Source organism: Podarcis filfolensis, assembly GCF_964270895.1.
Source record: "Podarcis filfolensis genome assembly, chromosome: 16".
Taxonomy (NCBI): Eukaryota; Metazoa; Chordata; class Lepidosauria; order Squamata; family Lacertidae; genus Podarcis; species Podarcis filfolensis.
Genome location: NC_139620.1, coordinates 3,825,495 through 3,839,037, shown reverse-complemented (window position 1 = coordinate 3,839,037; position 13,543 = coordinate 3,825,495). Strand labels below are relative to the sequence as shown.

The following is a 13,543-nucleotide window of genomic DNA, read 5'->3' as shown; positions in this document are numbered from 1 at the left end:
TTCAGATATATATATGGTCTTGCTTCTCTCTTGGTAGATTCTTCCCATCCATCTAGTCATCTAGTCATTCATCCATCCTTTTTGGCTTTTATCTGCATATTCCTGAATTGCAAAGGGTTGGACTGGATGATCCCTAGGGCGACTCCCAATTCTACAATTCTATGAGTCTCTGCTTCATTGTATGAACTTATTTGGTGCAAAAAATAGAGAAATGCTAAGTTTGCATTTTGGAGCATTATCGTGGATTTCTTGCTGTCGTTTCCCGTTTTGCACAACACCTACGGAAAACCAATCTCACAGACTTATCCAACATCTCACTTACTACTTTCCTGTCTTACTTCTGACTCGCTTATCTAACTTCCCCATATGATATACTTCTGACTTACTTATCTGACTTATCTGACTTTCTATCTCTCCAAACTTCCTTCCTTCCCTCTTTCTCTACAGCCCTCCTATCCGTCTCTATTGCAGCCTGTTCTGCCCCCACAGAGCTCACAGTGGGGAAGAATTTTGGGAACTCGCCCCATTTTTATTCCTCTTACAACAACCCTGTGAGGTTGGTTTCAGCCTACCAGCTGAGGGACGGTCTGCAAATCTGAGAAACAAACAAATAGGCTAGGCTGAAAGAGGAGGATTTGAACTCGGATCTTCAGGTTTCAAGTCCACCACATTGGCAAGACTGATCTTTGAATGAGCTGATTTGGTTCATTCTAAGAGAGGGGTGTCCCTAACCCTTGTCCCTTTGGGGGGGGGGAAGGGGGGTTGGCCCATCATTCCGCCTCAGCAACGCAGAACGATAGATACTGTCCCCCATCATTATATCATTTCAACAACTGCAAGGTTACCCCAAAAAACAGCCAGACATGAAATGGAATGAGAGGGACCCCCACCAAGCCTCCGTCAGCTTCCTGGCCCCTCCCTGGTCCAGCAGCAAATGAGTTTGCTCCGGCATCTCCATAGCAACCGGTTGCCACCGGCAACAGCTTTGAAGCATCTCTCTGTCCACGCGTGTGTGGGCTAAGAAAGGCTGTAGAAAAGCGATTCTGTCGCCTCCCGGAATTCCCCTCCCCGGCCCGATCCTGCATGGGGCTGAGCGGTACACCCCCTCGCCCCTCAAGGGGAAGAGCTCTTCCCCCATCCAGCCACCCTCAGCATCCAAGCTCTGCCTCCGTATGTTTCCAGTCATCAACAAGGTAGGAGGAGGAACCCGCTGGACAATACAACGGTTGGTTTGCAGATCCAACTAGGAACGGGGTTTAAGAAGCGGATCTTCATAGCTAGACAAATGGGTACGGGGGCAGAGGCATCCGCCCACTGAGGACTCCGGAAGGCTGGCTTACCTGAGACACACAGGTGAGGGTTTCTTTTTTGCATGGTAACTGAATTTGTACTGGTAGGTACAGGTGGATATGCACAAACCAGGTCTGCAGAGAGTGCAGGATGTAAGTTCAAGATTGTGTGTGTGTGTGTGTGTGTGTGTGTGTGTGTGTGTAAGAGAGACAGGGGGGAAAAACCACGCTTTTGCTGCCTGAACACACAGACACTTCTCATCTCCACCGGAGAAACAATGAGAATCTATAATGGCACTTAATTTACAGGCTTATATTTCCCTGCTAATATAGTCTTGCTTTTCCTCTTTTTTAAAAATAATAATAATTTCAAACCCTTTTTGTGCTGAAAATATATTTCTAAGTGTTTGGTTTTTTCCTCCCTTGTGGGTGGGAGGGAGACACATTCCCGATTTCACAAACCAGAAAAACTGATACGCATTTGATTTGACACTCCCAAATCGTACAAAATTACGTTCGAACAAGACAACCCCCCCTGCTTTGGAGAGAAGGGCCAAGTGCCCCTTATTTGCAGGGGAGGGGATAAGCTATCCCCACCCCACCCTTCCGATTCATATTCACTAAAGTTGAACCCTCGCCCCGATGAGATTTGATTCTTAAAAGAATGCACCTTGTCAAACACTGGAGACTGTGAAATACAGGGGCAAGGCAGTTCTCATCGAAACGATTTCAGAACTTAGAAATAAATTCTAGGTCTGTTCCTCTGGACCTGCTGATAAATAAAGCTAGAAATATACATATTTTGCCTTTCTGGCTGATGTGAAGCAATGTAGGTGCATCAATATATATATTTACAAAAAAAAAAATCAGTTTACAAGACGAAGAAGGCAGGAATGGGAGGGTGAGTGGGTGGAAAGATTTATTTTACCTTTGGTGGGCAGGTGGCAACCGTAGCGTCTGGTCCAGCAAGGATCCAGAAAGATCTGGTCTTTTTTACGAATACACTCTTAAATGACTTCAGCTTCAAGGCTCCTTAAGCCAGGAACCACACAGAGACACCCCCGAGACCTTAAGTGACTCTTCCTTCCTTTAAACCCCATCACTGACGCCACCACGTCGGCCGAGCCTTCGAACCCCTTGCCTCCAGTTCAACTGGGAGGTGTGTAATAGTGACTCGCTTTCTCCCTCCTTAAATACGGCATTCGGTCCTGTCGCCATTGGACAGCACTGAGCTACACTGAGAGCCGTTGCGCCGTGGTTCCTTTGGCCACCAGCAGGAGGCGGCCTTGCAACATCCACAAATGCAGCCGCAGATCTGGCCCAGGTTTATCTGGTTGCAAGCCGAATTTTGCAGACGTTCAAGGAAACTTGACGCAGAAGGACCTCTGGAATGGGGCTTGTTTTTGAGGCGGTTGGCTTAGTAGAGGGGCAGAGGCAGAGGCCGTCATTTCCTTCCCAGAGGCAACAGAGGAAGCTGTCGCGTACCGAGCCAGACTTTGGACCCTCTAGATTAGTACTGCTTACACGGACTGGCAGCAGCTCTCCGGGGTTTCGGGAAAGAGGTTTTCTGAAGCCGACCTGGGGATGCTACTGGGGACTGTGTCCAGAATCTCCTGGGGCACGAGATCGAATCTTCCGCAACCATTAGCAATACAGCGAAGAGTCTAGCGACGTTTTGGGGAGCCACTGGTTCCCCAACTCTACACCCCTCGTCTAATATTCTCCAGGAAGCCCCCCAGGCAGAGCATCAAGGCGAACCGTTGCCCGTGTTTGGCCCCCACATTAACTAACTGGCAGTCTGAGGTAGAGTCCTCCTGAATCTGGAGGATCTACGTAGCTATCGCAGCCTTGGGCAGAGATAGGGAAGGAGAGAAACGAGATCCCTGTTTTCTATATCATGTGGGGTGGGCGTTGGGCAAAGCACCCTCCACGAACCCCGTTCCCGCAGTGAATTGACCTCCTCTTTTTTTAAAAAAAATAAATAATTTTTATTGAATGGTTTTATGTTACAAAAAACAATACAGCCATACTACCACTAAATATAATTAAGAAATAAAAATTATATACATTGATATTTAGTTTATTTGTTATTTACCGTCTTATTTTCTCCCAAACATTGCAAACAACAACACACATATGTGCAGACACCCACACCCGCACACCGCACACAAAATGATCACAATGAAAGTAAATATTTTTCCCCTTTTATCTTCCAAAATCTTTTCTTCAGGTTTGACTTCCTGTCAAGTCCCTTTGCATATGTTTTATCTTACATTTGAATGTACACAAAACAATAAACCTTTCTATATAATTTTTCTAATACATTCTGAAAACATAATAAATCCTTAATTGTTGTCCACCTCCTTTTAGTTCCTTTATCACTCAAATGCTAGCACAGAGTCAAAACTATTATTGTATTTTTGAACATATCTTCTATAACCATCCCATTTGTCCGCAAATTTTTGCTTTGAATTTCCTCTGAGTTTACTAGTCAGTTGAGCCGTCTCCACCAATTCCTGTAATTTGATTTGCCAATCTGTTATTTTTGGACCTCTTCAGCCCACCCAGGGACAAGATGCGAGCAGAATTTCTGCATCGCAAGGGGTTGGACTAGATGATCTGTGGGGTCCCTTCCGAGGCTACAATTCTGAGGTTCTAACACCTTTGCCAACAGCTCTTCTTCATCACGGCGGAATCTTTTGGCACCAGAGATTAAAAAAATTGGGATATGATCCATGAAGAGATTTAAACATTGATAAAGGTTTCATATAACAAAAGAACAGAAGCACACTTATTAGGAATTTTGAGTAAGGATATCCCCAAAGACAAAATTGACATATTTCTATATGCAACAACAGCAGCGAGGATATTGGTAGCCAGTTACTGGAAAGGAAATAATATCCCAACAAAAAGGGAATGGTTAAGTAAATTATGCGAGTATCTGGAGTTAGCAAAATTGACAGATTTAATAAGGCATTAAACCCAAAAGTGTGGTACAGAAACAATGGGAATGTTTAAATGAATAGTTACAGAAGCAGGGCTCAGATACGGAAGTTTGGTTGTGCTTAGACTAACCTTGTGAAGAATATAAAGAATGCAAAGATTTGATGGGCTATGAAAGAACTTAAGGAAGTGACTGAAGAACAGAAGTAAAGGTGAATTAGAAATTAAGAGACGTGTGGTGAATGCGGTGGAAGTCTTTTATGACATTTTAACGAGGATTTATATATGGTAATGTTTAAAGTATAAATTTGGTATTATGAAAAGTATTTCCTTTTTCCTTTTATTTTATCTTGTGTCTTTTTTCTTTTCTAGTCTGCATTTTGGAAAACACGTAGACAAATGTGTTTACAATGTTAGGCATGGATTTTGGTTTGGGTTTCCTTTTTCTTTTCTTGTAATATTTAATAAAAACTAATAAAAATTTAAAAAAATAAATCAAAATCCTGCTGGACGGGACCAAGAGGGGCCTTCTCTCTTCTCCCACTGCTGCCAATAAGCTGCGTCCGGCATGTCACAAAGAGGTCTCGAATGTCCCTCATCATGGCCTCCTGGCAGCTGGTCTTCAGAGGTAGACTGCCCCTGGGTGTGGAGGCTCAACACAGCCACCTTCCCTTCATCAGTCATTTCGGAACAGTGCGCAGTCAGTCCCTACCCGGAGAAAACGAGAGCAATGTTCCAGGCCGCCTTCCGAAGCGATTTGTCGATTTTTATCAGCCTTATAAATGAGAGTTTGTTGTAGCGGGGGTACAGATATATTTATATTCCCCTTCAGCGATAAGGGTACAAAACGCCTCGGAAAGCAAGTTCGTTTCCGGAAACAAGTGAACAAGCTCTGGAAATTGCAAAGAGCCAGTTGGAGGTTTTTAAAAACTTTTTTTAAAACTAAGAGAAGGGGTTATAAATTGCTTTTTCGAAGCTGCCGGTCCTGGGGGTGGGAGTGTGTGGTGGGAAGACGCAGCCGCTTGGGTCCTACTTGGGCTTCAGAACAGTCGCTCTGAAAAACTCGCTTGGCTGAGGAAACTGCGCAGAGTGTTCCCATTAACGTGCAAATTGATCATCATTCCCCACCTCCAGGCCAGCGTCAATCACAGCTTGGTCTGACCAACAAGAAATTTAGTCGCTTTTTCACCAGAGGGGAGCCGTTGCTCCAATGACTAGCCTCCTCTCAGACCTATCTGCGTAGGGAATCATAAAGGTAAAGGGACCCCTGACCGTTAGGTCCAGTCGTGGCCGACTCTGGGGTTGCAGCGCTCATCTCGTTTTATTGACCGAGGGAGCCGGCATACAGCTTCCGGGTCATGTGGCCAGCAGGACTAAGCCGCTTCTGGCGAACCAGAGCAGAGTACGGAAACGCCGTTTACCTTCCCTCCGGAGTGGTACCTATTTATCTTCTTGCACTTTGACGTGCTGTCGAACTGCTAGGTTGGCAGAAGCAGGGACCGAGGAACGGGAGCTCACCCCGTTGCAGGGATTCGAACCGCCAACCTTCTGATCAGCAAATCCTAGCCTCTGTGGTTTAACCCACAGCACCACCCGCGTCCCGTCATAGGGAATCATAGAGCTGGAATAATAATAATAATAATAATAATAATAATAATAATAATATATTTATACCCCACTCATCCAGCTGGGTTTCCCCAGCCACCCTGGGCGGCTCCTCACAAAATTAAAAGCACAATAGAACATCAAACATTAAAAACTTCCCTAATTGGGGCTGCCTTCAGATGTCTTCTAAAAGTCATATAGTTGTTTATTTCCTTGACATCTGATGGGAGGGCGTTCGACAGGGCAGGCGCCACCACCAAGAAGGCCCTCTGCCTGGTTCCCTGTGTAACCTCACTTCTCACAGGGAGGGAACCGCCAGAAGACCCTCGGAGCTGGAGCTCAGTGTCCTGGCTGAACGATGGGAGTGGAGACGTATAAAAAGTGCCTGCAGGTTCCAGTCCTTGTCGAAATCTCAAATTGTACGTAATTTCCCCCATTGTAGCGATGTTCCAGGGCAAGTGGTACCAAGCGTAAGATTGGGGGCCGTTTTCCAGTGGAACACTTGAAATTGCTTGGCAAAAAGGTTTGTGTTACAGATGAAATTCACACCCAAATGCTAGCGAATTTTCACGGGGACTTTCTTTTAAGAAATAAATCTGCAGACTGTTGCGGAAATGAGGAGAGCGGAACTTAGAGGAAAGCAGAAAAATGAACATTCCTTCAAATTTACCCATCCCAAGTGGCTAGTAACCCGCTATTTTCTCCTTGTAGATCTCCTGGATCGATGAGCTCTTGGCTCTCAGGATTTGAAACGATGGCCGATGGTCTCACCGGAACTTTGCCTGCCCTGGCCAGCGCTGTCCGTCCAGACCCCACCTTGACCTTGGAGCAGAAAGCAGCCTTCGTCTTCGTCTTCTTCCTCTTCGTCTTCCTGGGGCTCCTGATCGTCCGCTGCTTTCGGATCCTGCTGGATCCGTACCGCAGCATGCCTTCGTCCACATGGACCGATTACATGGAGAAAGATACGTTCGATTACCGGCTGGCCTGATGGACGGACCATTACTTTTTTTAAGGCTGTTTCAGAGACATAAGCAGGGCTTCCAAAGTTGGAATCTGCCCCCTTTCCTCCCGGAAGTCATGGTAGGTCGTGTCAAACGTCCACAAACAGGGATGGTCTACCTACGAATGCTGGTTTCTAGGTGAAGTGAGGGGATGGGCTGTGTCGAACCTCCATGGACAGGAATGGTCTACCTCTATAAATGCCAGCTGCTGGGTGAATAACAGAAAGGGAATGTTCTTGCCTTCACGGTTCGATCCACCGTGGCTTATATTTATGTACATCGTTTGTAACCCAGCCAATTAACGATGTCCTCTGGGCAATTATAACAAGAGAAGCTTAAAACTTTTTTTAAAAAAAAAACTTACAAGACTAATCTTTAAACCAAAAACAAAGGGGGAAGAGTAGAACGAAAACCAAAACCACGCCACAAACCCTAAATAGCGCAGTGCCTTTTTCCCAACATCAGCCGTTCCTGGATTCAAGATAACCTGGCCAAAGTGAGTCGTGCAGTTTTAGACTGCCGCAATGAGGTTTGTGTGGGGCTTCCCCTTGAAGACTGTCTGGGAACTTCAGCTAGGAAGTCAGAAATGTGGCCCCGAAGCGCCTGGAATTTGTGGGCCTTGGATCAGCTCACACCACCTGTAACGTTTCTGGCAAACTGTGCTTTCGGTCCAGGGTAGAGAGGGGATGAAATGCAGCGTTAACCGGCGGAACTCATTGCCTCATGAAGACCGTATGACTCCTGGGCTGTTGGTGGCTTTTAAAGAGAACCCGGCACGTTCATCCAGAGGAGGAACAGTCTCTCGACGGTCAGGAATCAAGCGGCACTTCTTGTGAGACCTGGTACCCACGGGGATCTTTCCCTGGGGACCACAAAGTCTCTCAGCCACCCGCTTGGTCCTGAGGCAGCGAGAGCGAAGCTGAACATTGGAAGATTCAAGGCAGGCGAAAGCAAGGTCTTTTTCACACAGCGCACGGATAATTCGTTCCCAAGAGAGACAGGAATAAGGATAAAGAATTAGCCTTATCCCTCCATGACTTAGCAGCTACCAGTAGTCACAGCTCTGGGCTACTGCCAATCTCTGAACACCAGTTTCTGGGACTTGCAAGCGAGGAGAGCGCTCCCGTGTTCGCATCCTGATCGACGCCTTCCCAGAAGAAGGATGTGGTTGGCCATCGCAACAACAGGATGCCGGAATGGGCGGGCTTTTTGGTTTCACTCTGCAAACAGGAGCTCCTGAACTCGACGTGCAGCTATTATTTTCATTCTTTATTAAATCTGTATGCTGCCTTCCAACCGTAGGTCTCACAACATAAAACCGCAATATAAAAAACGCAAAATGCGTAATAAAAATTAGAACAAAAAGACACCAAAAATTCACAGCACATTTAAAAGGGCATCTGAGGTCAGCCAGCCAAGGGCCTGGTTAAAAAGGAACGTTTTTGGCTGGCGCCTAAGGATATATAAGGAAGAAGCCAGCCTAACCTCCTTGGGGAGAGCCTTCCACAGATGGGGAGCCACTGCAAAAAAGGCCCTGTTCTTGTGTTGCCACCCTGCGGACCTCTATTGAAAGAGGCACTGATCACAGGGTCTGGGTTGATTCATATGCGGAGAGGCATTCCTTGAGGAACAGCGGTCCTCAGCTATTTAAGGCTTTATGGCATGGGTAGGCAAACTAAGGCCCGGGGGCTGGATCCGGCCCAATCGCCTTCTCAATCCGGCCAGCAGACAGTCTGGGAATCAGTGTGTTTTTACCTGAGTAGAATGTGTGCTTTTCTTTAAAATGCATCTCTGGGTTATTTGTGGGGCATAGGAATTCATTATTCTTCATTTTTTCAAAATATAGTCCGGCCCCCCACAAGGTCTGAGGGACAGTGGGCCGGCCCCCTGCTGAAAAAGCTTGCTGACCCCTGCTTTATGGGTCAACCCCAGAATTGGGCATGGGAACTAATTGGCAGCTAGTGAGGCCAGGATCGGTGCAATATGCTCAAACCGTCTGGCCCCCGTGAGCAACTTGGCTGCCGAATTCGGCACCAGTTGAAGTTTCCAAACCGTCTTCAGAGGCAGCCCTACGTATAACGCATTGATGTACGAAGGTTCAGAACAGGTAACAGAAATGACTTCTTCACACAGTGCAGGGTTGAACTATGGAACTGCCTGCCACCACATTGGATGGATTTAAAAGACAAACTCGTGGAAGTGAAGGCTACCAGTGGCTACTAGGTAAGATGGCCGTGCTCAGACACAAAAGCTTCTGAAAATTGCAGGAGTGTTGCTCTGATGCTTAAATGCTGCTTGCGGGTTTCCCACATGAGATTCTGGAATAAAATGGACCCCTGGCTTGATCTCAGGACATGGGTTCTTCTGATATCCTTATGGAACCTCCAGGTCCAGTGGCAGTCTATCTTGATTCCAAAATGGGAAGAGGATGCTGGACCAAGGTGGGCCAGATCCAGCTACAATCCGATGTTCTTAAAATAATGCCCCTACTTACCTCTGACAGCGACGCCGCAGGAAAAGGGGGAGTCTGTGGAAAGAGGAATTTTCCCAGTCGTCAACCAAATTGCACCAGACTAGAACTTCTACCAGAGGGCAGCACTGCAGCCAGAAGAACGAGACTTCTAGAGATCCTGAAATGTCTTTGATGGATCATTATGCGAGACTCGGATGAGGGAATGATCCGATTTGCACATATTTAAACTTTGGAGGAGCGTGGCAAATAATAGCTGCCATGCCATGCAGAAATTATTGTTAAGACCAGAATGGGGGGTGGCTTGTGATAGAAATGTACTCTGGGAGTAGAAATGAACAGATCTGAAGAGCATTGGTGTCTTGTCCTTTTTTAAAAAATCGATGTTGCCACGGCGGCGGTAGCAGCAATGAAGATGATTTATGGAATAGCAGTGTTGGAAGAGAATGGTCTCTGCCCCACAGAGCTTACACTCTCCAGATCACCACTGAGCCCAAGATAACACCAGGTGGAGCTGGTTCCCGGGCATTATATATATATATATATTTGATTGAATGTGATGCTGCAGACCCGCAACCCAAGCGCTTTTAGGTCTCTTCCCCTGAACTTCAAAGCAGTCGTAGCTACCCATAAATTCTCCACTGGGGGGGATTAATTAGCACCTTTGGGTGGGGAGGGTGCCGTAGGCTGGGGGAGACTGGCCTAGAGAAGAGGCGCTTGCTGCTTTGCACAGTTCAACTGTGGAACTCCTTGCCACAGGAGTCAGTGATGGCCACAAACTGAGACGGCTTTGGAAGAGGGTGAGACGAATTCATGGAGGAGAAGGCGATGCTTCTGAATACCAGGAGGGGGAAAGTTGCTGTAGTGCCCAAATCTCATGCTCAAATCCTCAAATTCGCAGGCACTGTAGAAAGGGGATGTGGGATCGAATGGGCCATTGATTGGCCTGATCCAGCAGGCTCTGATAATAATAATAATAATAATAATAATAATAATAATAATAATAATAATAATTAATAATAATAATAATTTTTATTTATATCCCACCCTCCCCAGCCGGTCGGCTAACATCAAATATATAACATTAGTATAAAATAAAACAATAATTAAATTACCTCCCAAAGACAGGCCAAAATCAAATTAAAGTCTAACTAGATGGCTTTCCGCAGGGTTAGGGTTGGGAACAGTAACTCACCATTCTTATATAAACAGTGCCCATCTGATTTGGGGGGGAAATATCACAGGGCACTTTTATTCAGCCCGGGGGCCACATTTCTCCATATGAAACCTTCTGGGGTCCACATTCCAGCCGCAAGTGAGCTCAGAGGCAAGAGCAGGCTGCTCTGCAGACGAGAGCTTTTGTGTTTGTTGCACCACAATATGGTCGTTTGAAAGCTGGAGGTTTCTGACTCTCTGTCCTCCATCCCGGCAACGGAGGGGCATTATCCTGGCTCAATGGCACGTTCCGGCCCAGCCAAAGCGCTTTGAGGAAGGGGGTTGGGAATGAAAGGTGTGTCAGGGGCCAGAATGATAAGCACCAAGGGCCGCACCCCAAAACTGGAGGTTCCCCCACCCCTAACAAAGGACTCCTGTGCTTGTGACCATGGTTTCTGTATTGTTTGGTGTATTGTGAAAAAAAGGTGTGTACAGTGGTACCTCAGGTTACAGACGCTTCAGGTTACAGATGCTTCAGGTTACAGACTCCGCTAACCCAGAAATAGTGCTTCAGGTTAAGAACTTTGCTTCAGGATAAGAACAGAAATCGTGCTCCGGTGGTGTGGCAGCAGCGGGAGGCCCCATTAGCTAAAGTGGTGCTTCAGGTTAAGAACAGTTTCAGGTTAAGAACGGACCTCTGGAACGAATTAAGTACTTAACCTGAGTTACCACTGTATAGGGAAAAGGTTTGGGGAGAGGAAGAGGAACCTGCCCCCCAGGCGCCCTGGGATGGGAATAAGGAAAGGAGCAAAGGGAATGGCAGCTTGAGACTGGGGGACAGACCCAGGCATGGTGAGAAATGAGGGTGGATGGGGTTATCAGAGGACACAGGATGGCGGCAGGTGGTCTCAAGGCCAAGGAGGGGGTCTTGTCATCTGGGCAGCCCTGGACCTCCATACACACCGACCACCCCAGGGAGGTCAACTGGGTGCTAACACAGGGGTTAGACTTTGCCCCCAGAATAATGATGGATGCCAACATCATTTATTTCATAAAATGTATACACCGCTTGGGACACGGGTAGCGCTGTGGGTTAACCCACAGAGCCTAGGAATTGCCAATCAGAAGGTCGGCGGTTCGAATCCCCGCGACGGGGTGAGTGCCTGTTGCTCGGTCCCTGCTCCTGCCAACCTAGCAGTTCGAAAGCACGTCAAAGTCCAAGTAGATAAATAGGTCCCGCTCCGGCGGGAAGGTAAACGGCGTTTCCGTGCGCTGCTCTGGTTCGCCAGAAGCGGCTTAGTCATGCTGGCCACATGACCCGGAAGCTGTATGCCAGCTCCCTAGGCCAGTAAAGCGAGATGAGCGTCACAACCCCAGAGTCAGCCATGACTGGACCTAATGGTCAGGGGTCCCTTTACCTTTACCTTCACACCGCTTGGTGGCTAATTAAAAAAAGAAAAAACTCAAAAGCTCTTTCCAAAAAGAACAATGAAACCATCGGTTTAAAATAGTTAAGAACAGCTCTTAAAAACATTGGAAAAACCATTCAGATTAATGATACAATGGATTAAAACTCGGGTCAACGTCCAAAATGTCTGGGCGAGCCTGCCTAGATGGAAATGTTTGTAGGAGGTGCGGAAGAGCGCAGTGAAGGTGCCTGCTTGACGTTCAATTGGCAGGGAGTTCCAAAGTGCCACACTAAAAAAGGTTGACGTCTTACAAGTGTGGATCAAGAATCACGTGAGACCTATAACGGTGGTGGTTTCACAGATCGGAGCGGTGGAGTGGGCGCATGTGGGGTAAGGTGAACTTGCAGGTAAACTGGCCCCAATTTGTTAGGGGCTGTTTAGGACGACAATTTGAACTCGACCCGGTAACAGATGGGCAACCAGCAGCAGGACGCTTGAGGCCAACAAGCTGGAACAGGGGCAAGCATCTTCGTAAGCTGACAGATCCAGGACCAGAAGAGGAAGGGACAGGTACGTTTGCCCCAGAACACCCACCTGGGTCCCGACTCCATGCCTTTAGGGGAGCCAGAGGCCCAGAATCCCTCGCTTGGCACACGGCTGGCTTTCAGCTGCTCCCCGATTCTTCCCCCACTTTTCATTTTCCTGGGGAAAACTAATTACTTTCCCCGTCAAAAGCCCGCTAAGCCGCTATAAATCAAAGCGGGGCTCGGCTGGCGCCTCGTTACCAGCGGTGAAATGTTACTTATTAGTCAGCGCTTGGCAGAGAGCGAGGCCTGCGACGCCCCTGGAATCTTAACAAGATCCAGGCTCTTTGCAGGGAAGACGGGGGCATTTGGGGCCAACGTCTGGACCGTGCCACCTTGTGGGGGCTCAGATCCGCAGATGAAAACAACACGCTCGTTTTCCCACCTGGGGATGGCAAGTCAAAGGAGGGAAATAGACAGCTGTTTTCAGCGTAACTAAGCTTCTCTTCGGACTGGTTCTCCTAAGATTCTCAGGGCAATTTCATTCCTCTCTGAATCAGGAATTTAGCAAGTGGCCTTCTAGCAAGTCAATCTGCTGGTTTGACTTGTATGGCCACTTTTAAGGGATTCTCTAGCGGTGGTTCCTGCAGTGCAGGGGGTTCGATTAGATGATGCTCTGGGGTCCCTTCCACCGCTACAATCCTGTTACAGTGGTACTTCGGGTTACAGACGCTTCAGGTTACATACACTTCAGGTTACAGACTCCACTAACCCAGAAATAGTACCTCGGGTTAAGAACTCTGCTTCAGAGATGATCAGAGCCCCCCAAACTTGAAGCATGGGAAGTCCCAATAAAAATTTGTAATTTGGCAGAATATTCAGACTATATGATATATATTTGTATAACTTGGAATATTTAATGTGATTTGATTGGACTGTTAAAATGGAAAATTTAATAAAAATTATTTTTTTTAAAAAAAGAACTTTGCTTCAGGTTGAGAACAGAAATCGTGCTCTGGTGGCGCGGCGGCAGCAGGAGGCCCCAATAGCTAAAGTGGTGCTTCAGGTTAAGAACAGTTTCAGGTTAAGAACGGATCTCCAGAACGAATTAAGTACTTAACCCGAGGTACCACTGTATTCCCCAGCA

General features: G+C 47.1%; 1 protein-coding gene across 1 annotated transcript; it reads left to right on the top strand.

Moving 5' to 3' along the window:
• Nucleotides 1–318: 318 nt before the first annotated feature.
• Nucleotides 319–9,654, top strand: LOC310751913 (cortexin-3-like). Its single transcript, XM_083591686.1, has 2 exons — nt 319–1,353; nt 6,549–9,654. Exon 2 carries the CDS (start codon nt 6,562–6,564, stop codon nt 6,823–6,825), a length of 264 nt encoding a protein of 87 aa, XP_083447812.1. The 5' UTR covers nt 319–1,353; nt 6,549–6,561; the 3' UTR covers nt 6,826–9,654.
• Nucleotides 9,655–13,543: the final 3,889 nt, after the last annotated feature.